Source organism: Condylura cristata, unplaced genomic scaffold (genome assembly GCF_000260355.1).
Source record: "Condylura cristata isolate star-nosed mole 26May11 unplaced genomic scaffold, ConCri1.0 scaffold00006, whole genome shotgun sequence".
NCBI classification, from domain to species: Eukaryota; Metazoa; Chordata; class Mammalia; order Eulipotyphla; family Talpidae; genus Condylura; species Condylura cristata.
In genome coordinates this window covers 43,711,444-43,723,633 of record NW_004567107.1, presented here as the reverse complement: position 1 = coordinate 43,723,633, position 12,190 = coordinate 43,711,444, and the positions used below count along the sequence as shown (strand labels likewise).

At 34.0% G+C, this 12,190-nt stretch overlaps 1 protein-coding gene across 2 annotated transcripts in view; it reads right to left on the bottom strand.

Annotated features, from left to right (window-relative positions):
• Positions 1-1,494: 1,494 nt before the first annotated feature.
• The window catches only part of IL33 (interleukin 33), a 33,549-nt gene continuing 22,853 nt past the window's right edge, over positions 1,495-12,190 (bottom strand). Inside the window, exons 2-8 of one of the 2 annotated variants that reach the window (XM_012721307.1) lie at positions 10,106-10,213; positions 6,877-6,993; positions 6,231-6,383; positions 4,635-4,742; positions 4,049-4,099; positions 2,974-3,071; positions 1,495-1,774 (exon numbers count right to left, since the gene is read on the bottom strand). In XM_012721307.1, the coding sequence (XP_012576761.1) occupies positions 1,577-1,774; positions 2,974-3,071; positions 4,049-4,099; positions 4,635-4,742; positions 6,231-6,383; positions 6,877-6,993; positions 10,106-10,202 (822 nt within the window). In that variant the 5' untranslated portion in view covers positions 10,203-10,213 and the 3' untranslated portion in view covers positions 1,495-1,576. The remainder of the gene's footprint in view (positions 1,775-2,973; positions 3,072-4,048; positions 4,100-4,634; positions 4,743-6,230; positions 6,384-6,876; positions 6,994-10,105; positions 10,214-12,190) is intronic. The other variant, XM_012721308.1, reaches the window with a different exon arrangement.

Below are 12,190 nucleotides of genomic sequence, written 5' to 3'. Positions count from 1 at the left end.
CCTAACCCATTGCACCACCAGGGAGGGCCCATTTAGCATTTTTTTTAGAAGGGATGAGACAGATGCTCATCTAGTAATGAAGTAGTATTGAAACTAGTATTTTATAGTTGTTTGTCCTTGTACAGTAATTATTAGCTTCTTTTACCTTATGTTCCACCAATAATTGTAATAAATATTTTTCAACAAGTTTGAAATTAAAAAGCCTACATTTTCATATTAAATATTATCTTAGTATAACTATTACCTGTGGCAGAAGAAAGTATTAATGTTTAAAGTAAGTAGAAAACACTCCTTTAGTAGCTGAAACTATAATATATTTTGAGTATAAATTTTACTAACTTATTAAAAGCAAAATATGAAGATGTTTAATAAAAAATACTGCTATCAATAGGTTTATGTTAAATTCTACAATATCATGTAGACAAAACAGAATAAATGTATTGGTGTCCATCGGTTAATCATAAGGAAGTGAAGCCCGGGGTAAAAAAAAGTACATACAGCTGGTTGAAGAAATGAAGAATGAAAAGAGATCAGATGAATATTCCACAGTAAGTGGGGTAGCTGGACCCAAAGCATGTGGAGACTTGGGTATATGAGAAGAAAGGTCAGAAGAAGTTTTGTTATAGATCCCTGGAAAACAGGATTAGGACATGGTATATACCACAAATGTGAGAAATAGCCAATTTTTTATAATTATAATATCAATCCTGTGTTCCATCTAGGAACAGGTTAAATAGGTTAGAAGACACTTGCCATTCCCCTCTCACACCCACCCCCCAAGTACTTGCACACCTTAATATGTTGTGGCTCAGTGCTTTAAAAAAAAATTCTACCTTGTTAGCTTTCCCTATGTTTTCAATTATATATCTGAACTGAAATTTATTTCACTTCTTAATATAAGAATGTTTTGCTTAAATAGTTCAAAAATTTAAAAAATTAGCAATTAGAGGTAAAATTATTAATTTTAGAAGTACTGAATTTATTTTTCTTAATTTTTTATTATCTTTGTCTATTCATATATTATCAACTACCCATATAGGATCTGAAGTTTTATAACTCCTGACATTAAAAACAAACAAACAAAAAACTGATCTGAGAGTAGCTTAGAGAATCTAAAACAGACACCATGTTTTATTACAGTTGTGAAATGATCAATCTATGTTACATCTGCTTGCTTTTTTATGAACAGTTCTAATGTTCGAGTTTATTGTTTGAAACCAGGGAAAATGTTATGCTTATGTAAACTTTTAAAAACATATTCCTGTCTAAAATTACATTTAAGCTAAAACCCTAGTTTCTCCCTACAGGACTCAGGTCAACGTGTAAAGTTCTTTCTGGACTGAAACCAATATCCACCCTATTTAGTAGACCAGTACTTATACTGAACATGCAGTAATAAAAGGGAAAATAGAAACTGTCTTGAAAGATTACTAAAAAAATAATTTTATGCATAGTAGGGAAAACACCCCATTTACTTTTTTACTTTATTTCCTTTTTTACTCTATTTTTAAACTCTTCTCCAGTGGTAGGTAGCTTTTTGGGCTACCCAAATCATAATCCACAGCTTTCCATCACATTAAGAGAGCTTAAATATTGTATTCTCTCTACACAGATTCTCAGTTTGGCCCTCTACTTTAACTAAAGCAAGGTGGTTATCCTTTACTCCTATAAATACTCCAGGATTGCTCCTACATTCAAACTGAACACTTTGGGAGGACATTCGATGAAGGAGAAAAAAGGCCTTGTCTGGCGATGGCTCTTCACATTTTTGTAGCTGAGGAAATGAAAGAGAAAGCAATCAATATATGAGTGGAAAATCCATAGTAAATTTCTCTCCCTATTCTAGAAACTAAAGGGGGGTAATTATGTATACCTTGGTATTTCTAGCAAGTCTGCTTACTGAGGCAGAGAAAGAAATGAATACAAGTAAAGAAATCTGGTTTCACTCACTGTCAGTATACTTCAAGCAATAGCATGATTTAAAATGGCTGGATCTTGATTCAGGAGTCCTGGATTTGTTTGTTCCTTTTACTAGGTACTATCTGTCAGATCTTGACACATTGCTTTACCTCTCAAGATTTAATGTTTTAGTCTAACCAGTTTTCTAGGTCAGTCAACCCTCAATTTACACAGATAAGAGTGATTTAAGTGATTATTACTATTTAATCAGTAATAATTTAATCAGTAAGATTTGGCCAGTGGTTTATTACATGACAATACTGCCAATACACTAGCTGCCTTTTAAAGTTACTATGAGAATTATATGAGACAGTGCTTATAAAATAGTTAGCAGAGTGCTTAGCATGTAATAGAACTCTGTATGGATCAGTTAGTTATACATGCCAGAATTTTTTAAAGGGAGATACTGGTTACTATCTAGTTTTTAAGTTAATTCCTTACAATGGTTATATGAATTAGCTTAAAACACTGTACATATATAATTTATCCTCTATATTATACTCTTTGCCTCCACCTTTGGCTTGTTTGTTCTTCAAGATGTTTCTAATTCCTCATTATGACCAATGTAAATTACTATTTCCTAGCCAAAGAAAAGTATACAGTGAATCCTCTGATCAGAATATAGATTGTTAGGCTATCTGTAAATCCTCACATATGATAATACTTATGACTCTCCCTTTAGCAGGCTCAGAGTATAAAAATTTTGCATTTATGTAAGGAAACTATATTTTACAAAGAAACACTTCCTGAAAGAACACAGTTATTTCAAATAGATAGAATCTGAGATCATCATATGCAACAGTGCCTCTTAAACTCCATAAAGTATAGTAATCTGCTGGAGATCTGTTAAAATATCGACCTAGATTCAATTGTTATGTGACCTGAAAAACCTGCAATTTTAACAAGCCCTCAGCTATGCTGTACTGCTAGCAGAGGCTGGACTTTCTGGAACATACACACACCCAAATTTAAACAAGTAGAGTGCTTTGATATTTTAGAGCACATTTCTATTACCTTCACAGAGAGTTCCTCCTTGATTGCATACACCCAGAGATCTTTGCCTTTTGTAGGACTCAGGCTTACCATTACCATCTCACCATCAATGCCATCACCTTACAATTAAAAAAAAAAAAAGTAAATTAGAAACTGTAACACAAATGAATTTAGCACTTGGAAAAGAGCCTCAGATGCCATGTAAAAGATCTACTTCATTTACAAACTTTTCTTTTTGAAATACTTACACCCACACAAAACTAGAGTCATTCATTGGTAAGTAGGGAGTAATTCTAAGCCACTCCAAGGAGCAATGTTAGTTTTTTTTTTTAAATATACTATCTAATAGAGTTGTGACTAATAAGTATTTTTTGAAAGTATCAACTTTGCTGTCTACCTTTAAAGTCACTGATAATTTAATCCCAATATCTAATTCCTTTTTTTGTTTAATAGTTTACTTTCTTTTTAATAGAGGTAGCATTGGTTTATAACACTGAATATGACTCAGAAGTGCAGGACCATGCCTCTTCAGATGTGTGTTGTCACCCGACACCCATCACCAAGGTACCCCCAACTCCTTTCTAGAGAAATGATAGCACATCTCTGCTAGTAGCTAAACAGAGTACAGTGACTATGTTCTGACTAATGTGAGGTGAATAGAGGTGTCAGGTACAATTTCTAGGTTGTTTCTTTAATGGGAAAGGAAATTCATGTGTCTGTCTTCCTCTGTTCTGCTGATTGGCTATTATCATTGTGGCAAATTATATTGAACCATGTAGATGTTGGCAGAACCACAAAGATAGAAGAACTTGGACTTTGGACAATCTGTTGGACAGTAAACCATTTCAGCTCTGGTTAAGACAGAAATAACATTTTGTTCAGTGTAAGCACTACTGCTCAGGATATCTGTTACATGAAGACAAAAATTGATCCTACCTATTAAACTGCAAAATGAATAGCATGGGTAAATTCTCTACAGATTTTACCATGACCTTGGGTTGAAGAAAACTTTCTGAGATTAACTTCCTATTCCATGGAGCATTTTTGGATATCTTTACCCAAAATTTAAGAATTCAAGCTCTGCCCTCTAAATTACCTGTTTCATTTGAAGGGACCTGAGAATTATAAAAACGGAGTAGCACCTTGTCTGAAAGAGAACATATAAAATCCCTTTGGTGAGGTACAATATCATCGAGAGCTTTCAGTTGCAACATTTATAAAGTGCAAAGAAATGTCCTTTTCTTTTACTATAAATCAATAAAGTCAATTTGTGATTTTGAGAAAGCTTTGAAAAATGTATGAATATACTACAACACAATTGTTACTAAAATTTATGAAATATTCTTCATAAAATTGATATATTCCTTTTACTAGATGTTATACTTTGGTGATATTAATAAAGCTGGAAAGAGCTAGAGGTAGTTTAGTGATAGCAAATACATGTGGTACCTCCCATGTTTCACAAGAGATAAAAATTCTCAGTATCAGTACCCTTACTTGATAAAGCCTAAGTTTCTGAACCCTTAACATAGTGATATTCAGGAATTCACTGCCAATGCACTGGAGTTTGCAAATAGCATGCAATCTGTTTGCCATGTCCGAGTTAATTTGTTAACTGTGGTTTGGTAAACCTTTTACTTTACTAGTCATCATAACATCATAGACAAAAGCAAATATTCTACCTTTCTTTTGTTTTTTACCCACATCTTCAATGTAGATTTCAAAATCTTCATCTTCACATATGAAAGAAACAAACTGATCATTGTATGTCCTCAGGCAAGCAGAAACCTCTGTAACAAGTAAAATTCTATCATTAAGAATTCACAGTACTTGTTCCCATGAACAGTCATTTAGAAAACCTTAAAAATACCCCCTTAAAGTATTTGTGTTTTGTTTACATCTGAGCTTCACTTTGACCATCACTGTTGGCTGTCTAAAAACATATGGCTCAAGTTTTACTAGTTCAAAGGCTGAGGTGTACCACTGGAATGGGATTAAAGATGCTACTACTTCTGTATAAAGGTCATGAAAGGCCATGTGAGTGTGCAATAAGAAGTTTAGGTGGGGTGGTTAAACTTGGAAAAGTGACACACATTACCTGAGGAAACCTCCATTTTCTAGCACCTGTGGTCAGGGAGATTGCCCAAGAAAGAACTATATTTGATAACTGTGAATACATTATATCCATTTATCAGGATGGAGTTACTTAAGAGACTCCCAATAGTGATGGGAGTACAAAACAAGCTGTATTCTAACCTTCTAGCTAAATAACAAACGGCAGTACTTCCAAATTTTACTCTTTATTGTCCCAGCACACATAAAAATGATAATATTTCCATGACATCCTGAGGTACAGTGAGACAGATTTAGAGACTCTGGGTCTTTGAGAAAAACAAAAGTCTGTACACTATAGAAGTATTCTAATAAAAGCAATAAATACAACATTAAGAATAATGTTAAATATTAAATTTGCATATTAACTTCTATACTTAATAAGAAATTTCAGTATCCTTCTGGGAGCTAAGATGTTTACAGCAGGAATAATATTTGAATATCAACATGCAATTCCTGGTCAAATATTCTTAATAATGATTTTGTCACTTCTTGCTAGTAAGCAACTTCAACTCTCTATGCACAAGTAAGTGATACAATTTAAGAATATTTTAACAACTATTTAAAATGAAATGTTTGAGTTGAAATTATATTTAGGCCCTTCTTGGTGGTGTAGCAGGTTAGGATGCAGCACTGCAAAGTGAGCTGCAGCTACTTCAGTGCGAGTTCGATCCCCACCCTGGAGGTGACCCACAAGGTGCAGCAGACCTCTCCTGTCTCACCTGCTGCTCCCCTCAGCAGTGTACTTCATTAATCTGCCTGTTCTGTTCCCCATTCTGTCTCTGCTGAATCCTCTCACTGTCCCTGCCCCTCTGTCTTGTTCTATATGAATAAATAAGTAAATCTTTTTAAAAAAGAAATTATATTAAATGATACAACTATTCCTTTTCTTTTGATAATGTGTTTTTATTACCAAAGGACAATGTATTTCCTCAGGTATAATGAATAAAGTTTTCTAATTCATAGCAGACATTTCAAAATAATGATGATGTGTTAATCACAGAGTGCACATGCATTATTAGAGCAGGTACCCTCATAATTCAGGTACAACTACAAATGAATACAAGTTTCAATACAGACTTGGGGATACTTTCTGGTGTAGTACTTGCCAGGGTTCTGTGTCTTACATTCCCTCTTTCCTACCCCAATTCTGTGGCCAGTCACACCTTCGATTCTTTGATGATATGGAACATCAGTTGTTGTAACACATCTCTGGCCCAAAGATTTCTCAATGGGATAGCTCCCATCTGACTTTTTAATGTGCTTCAGCTGTTGTGGACAGGAAGTGACTAACATATGTTGATCTTTGTATTTTCCACCTGCAGAACAGGGGAGAGGGTAGGAGTATACTGTTAGCCCTCACTCTGTTCAGACCCTGTCATTAAGTTTTCCCATTCAGGACTGCATGCTGGCTGATAGGGGTGAATGAGAAGGGATCAAAAAATCCTGGTACCTTTAAGCCACAGTAAACACAACCAGTTGAGTCCAGAAAAAAGAAAGCTAGTGACCCATAGTCTTAATACCCAAAGGCAGCCACCATTTTCGTTTATCTTCTTTAAATGAAAAACAAACAAACAAACAACTAGCTATTATAAATGTTTATAATTTTATATCATTTTTTTTCAGTTAATGTTATAACATACCCACTTCTTCCATGCTAAAATGTAGTTCATCATCCTTACTCTTTTCATGAAGGAAAACTTGGGTAAGAAAAACAAACTCAGATAGTTAGAGATATATAGATATTTAAATCTGGCAAGTATAAGCAAATATATACCCATCACTTCTGCAAGTAAATGTAGTTTCTCCTACCTGTTTTTGGTGAACACGTTTTGGTTTTCCTCAAACAATACTCCTTTTTGATAGTAAAGCCCGAGCGTAGCTCCATGAAGTATTTCTGGCAAACTTCTTTGGTCTTATGTTTGGGTTCTAAATAATTGAAAAAAAATTATGATAGTAATCATTCCATTCATCTTTATCCCTTTATAAATCCTGAGTGTAGCAGATCAAGAAAGCAATTAATTATGTTTCAAAATTCAGAGTTTTAAAGTTGTAATGTAATATATATACAAATGTATGAATGTGCATTTATGTATACATATATTCTTAACATTAAATTCTAAATTGTATTGTGTTATATGTGTTTGTTTGTGTGTCTCTGTGTGTAAGCGTATGTGAGTATCCCAGCAGGAACTGGGGCAGCACCTCACAATCAAAGATTGATGAATCCTTTTAAAGTGAATCACAGGAAGCATAGGAAAAGTGAAATAAGATCTCATGTTGACTCAGGTTAGGATTTAACTATCAGTTGAGTTTAGGTTATCTTTTGCTGCCAAATGAATTATTGTGAGTAACTTGAGGTTGTTAGAAAATAAGTTAACTTTCAGAATTCCTTGTACCTTTTCATCTAACATGCCTAGTTAAGGGGGAACGCTAGTGATAACATTAAATCTCTAACCTTTTCTACTTACCTAGAATATATTTTTAATAATTTTGGAGTGACGTCTATTGCCTATAGAGGTTATTGATATTTAAAATAGCTGCATCTATGAGGTGTCCACAGCAGGCCAAGCACTGTGCTAATAATTTTATATAGTATTTTATTTAATCCGTCAGAATAATCCTTCAAGGTAGATATTATTCTCTTAACTTTACAGATAATTATTTGATGTTCTTAGAAATAATAACATCTTCCCAGGGTTACAAGTCTGGTAAGAAGTTGTTATCACAGGGGTATGATATTAAGCTATTAATTCCATCTTTCTCCATCTAAGAAAATATTATGCTGCATGTTTAGGGTAAGGACTATCAAAATGCAAGTTCACATATATCATTGAAATAATAAATTTAATTATCTAGAAATTTTGTCATTCTCCAAAGAAAATATTTTTATCTCAAAATAAAAATAAATGTACTACTCAAAATAAAAATAAATCATTAGAAGCCTTTCAGAGTCAAATAGATAGTTTTAACACTTGAGTATAGAATCTTAACTGTCAACATTATAGTAAGTTGCCAAACAATTTATACAGTATAGTAAATTTTCTCAGTAATCCAGAGAATAAAAATAATTATTTTGGTTTTTACACCTCTTCTGTGATTTCTTTTTATTTTTCAGATTTGCCTTTTTAATATGCCTTTCAAAGTCAAATGGAATAGAATTTTCCCCTATATTTTGAATCATCTATATCTTTACTCCAGTTCAGAGTAAGAATTTTCAATTGTCTCAATAGGGCATGGCAACTTAATCATATGCACATCCACCTGGAACTCCCCCCTAACATTGTTTCACAATTTGGGAATATTAATATGGCATCTGACATTTACATATACATTTATATTTACAAAGGAAATCTACAAAGCTGTGCCAGAGTCAGAATTGAACTTGGTCACCTAACAGCTAACTTAATATATTAACATATTGTGTCTTCAGAGATAAAAGATATAAGAAAATACCATAAGTGTGCTCATTCTTTATATGCTTATGCAGTGATGTGTATGTGATGATGTGTAGTCTATATCCCATAGGGATATGGCCAGTATGAGTAATACTGATAATGGACTCTGCAGCAGCAGGATGTGGCTCTTGAGTAACTGGCAGTGAGGTTCATGATACTGAGGTGGTAGTGTGGATGCAGAAGGAAGTTAGGCCTAAAGATATGAATGCAGGGACTAGCATTTAATGAAAAAACATTGGGTAAAATTAATGAGGGAACATGACTACATTTGAAGTATTGAGGTAATTTACATTTGAAGAATTTGGAAGAAGGTATGCTTTGGTGCTCAGAACAGCTAAAGGTGTAGTGTGAAAATTGTATTCCTAAAGTACAAAACTCAACTGGCCTTAGAGTCTAGGCGAGAGTACTCTTCTGGGATCAAAGGCCAACTCAAGTTTACATAAGGGCTACTGCCACTTCCTGTCTCTATCCTGCCCACTATCTCAGGGCAAAGTCTTTTGTAGGACTTTTAAGGAAATTCTTGGAAAATTTCATCATAAAAACCGCATGATGAAATCCCTCAGACATTTCTAAGTAAGTAATAGGAAGGAATCCAAAGTTTCTCTGTATTTCTGTAACTGTGAAAACCAAACACCTATTTCACCGAAGTCTCTTCTCAATATTTAATACCCTTCACCTCTCTATGGCACTTATCTATACTATCAAAGAACAACCATATACATCTTTGATTCCTTCTTCTCTTATTATGTCACCAGTATCTTCTTGTTTCTCTCTGACCAGCCCATTTCTGTATTTTTGTTAATTATTTCTCCTCTATTTGTTTTTAAAAAGCTGATGTTACTCAGGTTTTTGTTCTTTATCTTTTCCTCTCACTCTAACCTCTCTTCTGGGCAATCTTGCCTGCTGTAATGATTTCAATCATATCTTTATATGATAATGCTTCCTCAACTCTAACTCTATCTTTGGTCTCTTTCCTGTGCTTTATATTTGTTGCTCCCTCTCCACAGAGTATTACGATTTCAGCTACCTTAATTCATCTATTTGTTTATATACAGTCTTCTGAATTCTTAACATTTCTACTTGGGTGAGCTATGTTTTCCCCAAATATTATGAAAGACTTCTTTATCTTTTCTACCCTCAATATGTGCTTCCGGATTTAGCTATCTTGAAAAATAGGTCTGTTATCTATCACTTTTCATCAAAATCTAATCTTAACTTGTTGTTCTCTCCATTATCAGCTGCTGAAAATTAACAACCCAAAAATCTTAATAAATATTTGTTGAATAAAAGTGGATCACTTTAAAACATTCATTGTTAATTAGTCTGGGAAAAAGTTTTTTGGGATATGGGAGCTATAATAATGTTTATTGCTATTAGTAGGTTTCAGTGGTCCTGTAATATATCAAGTAAGTGGAAGTTAGCTATGTAAACTAGAGTCTACTATATTGTGCTTTTGTGGGTCACCCCTTTAATTTTAGCTCTTGTATTAACAGCTTTTATAAAGGAGCATATATGAGCATTGGACTAATAATAGATATTAATAGTGTGTAAGTATGCATAAATCCAACTGTTTAAACTCTTACTTGTTAGATTAGGAGAATTTAGTTGGGTATTGTTTGTTGAGCTGTTCATCTTTGCTTGGGAAATTTTGGTGGTGGAGTACTCCTTTTTAGACTTCATTTTTCAGGCTTCTGTTGGATTGGAATAAAATTGTAGTTTAGTTGTCTTGACTTGAAAAGAACTGATTATTGCAACATAAAACTGGTAACACAGATACAATGAAAATAATTATTTCAGAAATATTTGAGCAAAGTAGTCTATATTCTATAGTATTCTATACTAGAATATAGTCAGATGACTAAAAGAACTACAAGGAATATTAAACTTTACTGAGTGGGTTTTTCATTATTGCTGAAAGTGGTATCAAAATTCTGAGACTATTTCATTGTAATATAGGATAGAGAAAATAAGTAAAAGTCTTGATGTTGTAGGATTTTCACTGTAGTGGAAAGGAGATACAAAAATGAAGTTAAAAATGTGAAGAGGAAATCCTTGTAATGTTAAACTTGTGTGTACACGTATGTTAGTTTCTAAATACTTTCTCCACTTTAAGGACTCAGACACTAGTTCTGGCCCTGGAAAGTAGTGGTAAAAATGGAATATCATGTTGTACCAGAAATCAGTGAATCACTAAGAACTAGTGAGGTGATGCCAATCGGACACAGGAGTCCTGTTGAAAGGACTACTTGTGAAATTTGGCATGATTTGAACATAAAAACAATAATGGTGATAATTGACTGCAGAAAACTCCATAGACTTTTACTATGGTGTTGCAACCTATCTTCATTGTCAAGGTGAATGCCAGAAATTCTATAATTGTAATGTGGTGTATGGCGTAAGCAGGACTTCTCTAGTATTAAATTCGTTCTGATATCACCTGAAATTTTATAAATAGGTGTTGCTTATTTTATTAAATCTTTCCTTCCAAATTATCCTGGGAGCTTTCTGAAAACTGGGAAGGATGATTATCATTTCAATATCTTAAAAGCTTCTAACCCTGTTTAGCAAAGTAGCAGGATATAAAATCAACACACAAAAGTCAGAGGCTTTCCTATACACAAACAACCAAGCAGAAGAAGCAGAGATAAAAAACAAACAAACAAAAACAACCATCACCTTTTCAATTAAAACAAAAAGAATCAATTACCTGGGAGTCAACTTAACAAAGGAGGTAAAAGAGCTCTACAAAGAAAATTGCAAAACACTGTTAAAAGAAATACAAGAAGACACCATGAAATGGAAAGACATCCCCTGCTCATGGATCGGGAGAATTAACATCATCAAAATGGCCATCCTGCCAAAAGCAATATACAGATTTAATGCCATCCCCATAAAAATCTCAATGACATTCTTCAAAGAAATAGAAAAAATGTTGATGATATTCATATGGAACAACAAAAAACCTCGAATAGCCAAAACCCTCATGTCTAAGAAAAATCAAAATGGAGGCATTACAATCCCAAACTTCAAGCTGTACTACAAAGCCATAATAATCAAAACTGCATGGTACTGGAATAAGAATAGACATACAGACCAGTGGATTCGAATAGAAAACACAGATATAAACCCACGAGTTTATGGACACCTAATTTTTGACAAAGGAACAAAGGAGATACAATGGAACAAAGAAAATTTGTTCAACAAGTGCTGCTGGGAAAACTGGGAAGCTACATGCAAAAAAATGAAACTAGATCACTGCCTCACTCCATTCACAAAAATCAACTTTAAGTGGATTAAAGACCTAGACATAAGAACAGAAACCATAAAATAGCTGGAAGCAAAGATGGGCCAAACACTACACAACATACACTTCAGCAACATCTTTAAAGATAGAGCACCCAATGCCACAATAGTGAAGGCAAGCATCAACAGATGGGACTACATGAAGTTAAAGAGCTTCTGTACAGAAAAAGAGACATTACTAAAAACAAACAGACAGCCCACTAATTGGGAAAACATTTTCTCACACAAAAGTAGTGATAAAAGGGCCCTCCCTGGTGGCGCAGCAGGTTAAAGCACAGCACTAAGAAGCTAAAGCCACTTCTGCATGAGTTCGTTTCCCGCCTGCCACGGAGGTGACCACATGGCGCGGCAGACCTCTCCTGACC